General features: G+C 49.5%; 2 protein-coding genes across 2 annotated transcripts in view; both read right to left on the bottom strand.

Moving 5' to 3' along the window:
• The window catches only part of BAZ2A (bromodomain adjacent to zinc finger domain, 2A), a 39,060-nt gene extending 37,715 nt beyond the window's left edge, over positions 1–1,345 (bottom strand). Inside the window, exon 1 of the mRNA XM_011926094.1 lies at positions 1,156–1,345. Coding sequence (XP_011781484.1) covers positions 1,156–1,159 — 4 coding nt within the window. The 5' untranslated portion in view covers positions 1,160–1,345. The remainder of the gene's footprint in view (positions 1–1,155) is intronic.
• Positions 1,346–3,118: 1,773 nt separating this feature from the next.
• Positions 3,119–6,169, bottom strand: part of ATP5B (ATP synthase, H+ transporting, mitochondrial F1 complex, beta polypeptide) — a 9,425-nt gene continuing 6,374 nt past the window's right edge. The window contains exons 8-10 of the mRNA XM_011926096.1: positions 5,230–5,442; positions 4,348–4,549; positions 3,119–3,367 (exon numbers count right to left, since the gene is read on the bottom strand). Coding sequence (XP_011781486.1) covers positions 3,267–3,367; positions 4,348–4,549; positions 5,230–5,442 — 516 coding nt within the window. The 3' untranslated portion in view covers positions 3,119–3,266. The remainder of the gene's footprint in view (positions 3,368–4,347; positions 4,550–5,229; positions 5,443–6,169) is intronic.

Genomic DNA, 6,169 nt, shown 5'->3' with positions numbered 1-6,169 from the left:
CTCCTCCCCCAGCCCTGGGCTGGCGGCGGCGGAGGGGAGGAGGTGGTGCTTAAAGGGGCAGGAGCTACCGAGGTGAGGACAACCGCTCAGGAGAGCAGTCGCGAAGGATCCACTGGGGGAGAGGGAAGCGGGTGGCGTCTCCTAGGGGCCAGAACCAGGAAGGATCCCAGATGGGAGGAAGAGAACAGATCCCAGAAAGAGACAAACTTCTGCGGTGAAGTGGGGGATGGTGGTAGGTCCGAAAGGAAGGACTCGGGAGAGCTCTGCCCGCGCTCCCAGAGCACCGGCAAAGACCGCCTCACAAAGGTGGCCGGGGAAGGCAGCGAGAGCTACATGGGCTCCTAGGAGGCCTAGGGGTGCAGGAGAGGGAACTCAAGGCCGAACCTGCTGGGGGTCACGCGCAGCGCCCTACCAGGTGAACAGGTTCCCCGTGTTTCAGCTCCTCAGGGCCCCATCCCTACAGCTGTGGAGCATTTGGAATCAGGAAGCTACGAGGGCAAAAACCTCCTATCAACCTCAATCCTTCCTCCCACTCAGTGCCCTCAGTAACTGTAGTGTGGGGGCCATCAGTAGCAGCCCTAGTGAGGCTGATGTGGGACCACGAGAATCGACTTTGGTTCAGTTTTCCCCCAACCACCACCAACCTTGCTTCAGTCCCTGGGGCAACAGGAAGCAGCTGCTCAGTGCAGCCCCCACCTGAAGGTGGGTCAAGGTGGGGGAGGAGAGAAGGCAGACTTAAAAGGCCTTAGAAAAATGAGAGGGAGGGGAGGCACTTTAAAGACCTTCCAGCACTGCCAAAAGCGGGCTTTACTTTTGTAGGGGCTAGCAGTGAGTACTGTCAAAATTTCCCTGAATCTCAGCAGCTTAAATGGGGAGGACCAGGGGCAATGCTTCACGGGGCGGCGGGGAGGGGGTTGGGAAAGCCCTGGCCTAAGGTGCGTCTGGGGCTCTTCCTTAGAGCTGGGGCTTGCCCATACTCAGGATCCCGTGGTCGGCAGCCTCGCCAGCTGAGCCCTGTGCCCCCCGTCCCCCAGAGTCCTGTTTCCTCTCCTTCACCCCCAAAATGAGCAAAGGTTAGGCCCCACCCCTGCTGAGTCAGCCAGGGAGGGAGTAGGCATCCCTCAGGCCTTCCCCGGGGCTGGTCCCCATACTCACCCATGTCAGGCTGGCAGGGCTCGAGGTTGGGACCACCCAGCTCCTCACTGTCCTTGGGCCCCGACTTCACGTGAAGGCTGGTGTTGGATCCTCCCAAACTGTGAGCTGGGAACTAGCAAAAATCAAAAAGCCAGTGTATGCTTCCTGCGAACCACACAGCCTGAACTGCTGTAGGGTGATGTCCCTGTGTGACAGACTGGGTGGGGAGGGAGGAGGGAAGGGCGGGGCCTTCTCTGGGTGGAGAGAGGGAGGAGGCGAGGACAGGGCAGACCAGGAGAAATATGGAGGAAGGTTAGAGCTGTGTTGACACTCCAGTGGCGTGGTAGAAGAGGCGGGCAAAGGGGGAAGGAAATAAATAGTTGCAGCTACTGAGAGGGAGAAGGTTCTCGATAAACGCTGAAGGACGTGAACGTGTTGGGGGAAGGGGTGGAGGGATGCAAAAGACCTTTAGGATTTCAGTTCCCAGGTCTGTATCGGTTGACGTGAGAAAACAAAGCAGAAAGGGCTGACCTGTACGCTAGGGCTTTTTCTACCAGCTTCTTACCCACTCCAGAGTCAGGACCTAGAGGAAGTGTCCCCACCCCCATAACTCAGCATTTCCCCAAATCCAAGCTTTTCTGGGAGCAAACTACCAGCACAAGCAGCTCAGGGGCTCCACCTTCTGTCCAGATCATGACACAGGAGAGACTGCGGGAGAGGCTGCTGCCAAGGACGTCATAGGCAGATGGAAGGAAGCTTAGAGGCCCCTACTCCACCCCTGGCGCCGCGCCAAAAAGCCCTCCCCAACCTTCAGCCCCCAGGGGCCTCTGAATTGGGAGCTCAGCTTGTCCCCGCCCAGCTTCTACCTAACTTGATGGCCTCAGCGGGTGGAGCTTATAGATGCAGGCTCCTCCCCAGGACAAAAGCCCCAGCTGGTCTGTAAACAGTCCTTAACTGAGAGCCACATCCCAGCAAGGCTTTCATGGATTTGAAAATGGGATCAGAGTTCTTGCAGAGTCTCCAGTGCTACCGCGAGAGGGCAGTAGGATGAGTCTGGTCCCGGAAAAGAACACAAGGGGAACCCAATCTGACCTTGCAAGCTTCTTTTAAATTGAAATGGTGAAATATACCTTCTACCCCTGCACCTCTCAGTAGGCTAAAATGAAAGGAAAATAACCTAACTTCATTAGTTTAGAAGCCCAAGCCAGCAACCCTGAAAATTGCTATTCCCTTGAGATTCTCTTTTCTGGACTCATAAGGGATCTTCACAGAGGGTGAACTAGGCCTCAATATGCCTCTGCATAGCCTCAAGGAATCACAAGCAACTTTTATTTAGGCTTCCCCAAAATGTCAGCAAGTATTTCAGTACACTTTCTGAAGACATGAAGGCCTAACCAAGATGTAGAGAACCGTTTCGATTCAATTTTAACAAAGATCAGTATTCATCACTATTTCTTGAAAATTCATTAAACTCAGATTAACCCCTGGAAATCGGTTACTTCTAAAACAAGTTTTTCCCAATATGCCCTTCAAAAAAGGCCTATTTTTAACCAAGAAGTAGGGATGTGCCACATGGAATAGAGCCAAAAAACACATCAATTTGTATTGAACTAAAGGCCCCAAACTGAGGCCCTACTAAGATCACACTACCCAAGTTTCAGAAACCCCACGAGAGGTACGATTGCCCATCAACAAGAGAATAGCTAGTTTTAAGGACCGATTTCAAACATACATGGCCCACTTCAAGCTGAACCTGCTTCTTATAGCCACTCTAAAAATCTAATTGTTGAAAATAGTGCTGGTGATGTGAGACTGCATACACCTGTAGCCCCAGCTACTCAGGAGACTGAGGTGGGAGATCTCAAGCCCAGGAGTCGGAGACCAGTCTTGGTAACACAGCCAGACACCGTGTCCCTGAAAGTAAAACTAAATACATAACCCTTGAGTGTTGACTATGTTGTCAGAACCAAGAGAATCAGACAAATTCTGAGGGGTGTACATTTTATTGGAAACCTTAAATACCGTTCAGACAGAATATATCTTCAATCAAGGCTCTTGTGCAGCCAACACAGATAAATGAAGCTTTTTGGGTTAGGGGCAAGGAGAGGGAGAGTACAGAGGACAAGGACCCCTCACGACGCATGCTCTTCAGCCAGCTTATCAGCTTTTGCCACAGCTTCTTCAATGGGTCCCACCATATAGAAGGCCTGTTCTGGGAGATGGTCATATTCACCTGTATGACGGGGAAAATAAAAAGTAAGAAGTGGAAGGATATCAATTTTCTGCATCCTGTAACATTCCTTACCACTTGAGGCCATCAGTTAGAATGTGATGACTTAATGTCATCTTAGAAAGCTTAAATTTCCCTCACAAATCAAATTCACAAGACATGATACAGTATGAATTAAGAACACATGGGTCAGGCATGGTGGCTCACACCTGTAATCCCAGCACTTTGGGAGGCCAAGGCGGGCGGATCACCTAAGGTCAGGAGTTTGAGACAAGTATTGCCAACATGGTGAAACCCCATGGCTACTAAAAATACAAAAATTATGCATGGTGGTGTGTGCCTGTAATCCCAGCTACTTGGATGGTTGAGGCTGGAGCATCACCTGAACCTGGGAGGTGGAGGTTGCAGTCAGTCAAGATTGCACCAATGTACTCCAACCTAGGCGACAGACTCAGTCTCAAAAAATACGTATAAAATAAAAGGGAGCTAAAGAGTCAAGTAACAAACCACACTCAAATTAAATGTAGAGTATTTTCTTTTTGAGACGGAGTCTTCCTCTGTCCCCCAGGCTGGAGTGCAGTGGCGCGATCTCGGCGCACTGCAAGCTCTGCCTCCCGGGTTCACGCCATTCTCCTGCCTCAGCCTCCCCTACAGGTGCCGGCCTCCACGCCCGGCTAATTTTTTTGTATTTTTGGTAGATACGGGGTTTCACCGTTAGCCAGGATGGTCTCAATCTCCCGACCTCGTGATCCGCCTGGCTTGGCCTCCCAAAGTGCTGGGATTATAGGTGTGAGCCACCACGTCCGGTCATGTATTTTCAAACAAAATTAATGGGAAAGTTTGTTTTTTAAATTACAAATATAATTAGGCATAGTATATTATATATTGCTTGATGGTTGTTGGAATGGGACCACAGCACAGTAAACATTCAAGATTTTGGCTTTTCTGCGATCTTATGTTCAGCTTTGTACTCAAAATCTCACCTGCCAAAATCTGCTGGAATCCTTTGATGGTCTCCTTCAGGGGTACCAGCTTCCCCATATGACCTGTGAAGACCTCAGCAACCTGGAATGGCTGAGACAAAAAACGCTGTATTTTCCGTGCACGGGACACAGTCAACTTGTCTTCCTCAGAAAGTTCATCCATACCCAGGATGGCAATGATATCCTGGAGGGATTTGTAGTCCTATGAGAAAAAAGAAGCCTGAGTTAAGTACTCTCATTCCTTTAATTTGGACAAGCTAACAAAGGGAAAGTTACATGCTAGGGGGCAGAGAGGGTGGTGGTGGTATGAGGAACCTCAGCCAAGAAAGATTAGTGTCTTTCTTGTTCTCCATAGTCCTAGTTTGGTGCCGTTAGAAAAATACTGCATTCCACTGGGCGCGTTGGCTCATGCCTGTAATCCCAGTACTTTGAGAGGCTGAGGTGGGCAGATCACAAGGTCAAGAGTTCAAGATCAGCCTGACCAACTGGTGAAACCGTCTCTACTAAAAATAGAAAAATTAGCTGGGCATGGTGGCGCGCGCCTGTACTCCCAGGTACTCAGGAGGCTGAGGCAGGAGAATCGCTTGAACCTGGGAGGCGGAGGTTGCAGTGAGCCGAGATGGCGCCACTGCACTCCAGCTTCAGCGACAGAGGCTCCATCTCAAATAAAAAAAGAAAAAAAGAAAAATATTGCATGCCACAGCGTTAAGTACCTGGAAACTCAAGAGACCTCATTAGCTCTCACTAGCAATTGCTAGCCTCAACTTTACTTGCTCCAAAACAAATCACACAAATCACTAAGAAAGATCTAGTCCTAATACAGTCCCCACAATCCCTCTTTTTAACTTTCCGGACAGTGATCCCACATAGTAATATACTCACCTGCAGGATTTTTTGCACCCCACGGGCAACATCGTAATGCTCACTGCCAACAATGTTGGGATCCATGATGCGAGAGGTGGAGTCTAGAGGATCCACAGCTGGATAGATGCCCAGCTCAGCAATGGCACGTGACAGTACAGTGGTAGCATCCAAATGGGCAAACGTAGTAGCAGGAGCAGGATCAGTCAAGTCATCAGCAGGCACATAGATAGCCTAAAATGAGATCCCATGAAGTACAGCAGGAACCAAAGTAAATTTTTTTTTGTTTTAAAAGTATCTTTTTTTTTGAGACAGGGTCTCGCTCTGTCGCCTAGGCGGAAGTGCAGTGATGCAATCTCGGCTCACTGCAACCTCTGCCTCCTGGATTCAAGCAATTCTCTGCCTCAGCTTCCCGAGTGGCTGGGACTACAGGTGCCCACCACCACATCCGGCTAATTTTTTTGTACTTTTAGTAGAGATGGGGTTTCACCATCTTGGCCAGGCTAGTCTTGAACTCCTGACCTCGTGATCCACCTGCCTTGGCCTCCCAAAGTGCTGGGATTATAGATGTAAGTCACCACGCCCAGCGAACCAAAGTAATTTTACTTAAGCCATCCTCCTTTCTGACATATCTTTACCATCTCACTCCATTTAGCACTCCAAAGACCCTTCTTACCACCCCAATACCTGCTGAATAAGCTGACAGATTATCTGGTCTCTCAGCCATGATGGAAGAATTTTTAATATCATTCTTTTTGTTCTTCATCTTGTATTTTAACTCTGTTTTAATAATACCCACTTTTAGAATTAAAAACAAGAGGCTGGGGGTGGGGCATGGTGGCTCACGCCTGTAAAACCAGCACTTTGGGAGACCAAGGCAGACAGATCACGAGGTCAGTTCGAGACCAGCCTGACCAACATGGTAAAACCCCGTCTCTACTAAAAAAAAAAAAAAATACAG

This window comes from Colobus angolensis, unplaced genomic scaffold, assembly GCF_000951035.1.
Source record: "Colobus angolensis palliatus isolate OR3802 unplaced genomic scaffold, Cang.pa_1.0 Scaffold67, whole genome shotgun sequence".
NCBI lineage: Eukaryota > Metazoa > Chordata > Mammalia > Primates > Cercopithecidae > Colobus > Colobus angolensis.
Note: the sequence above shows the minus strand (reverse complement) of the source record. Positions and strands in the feature narration are given on the sequence as shown.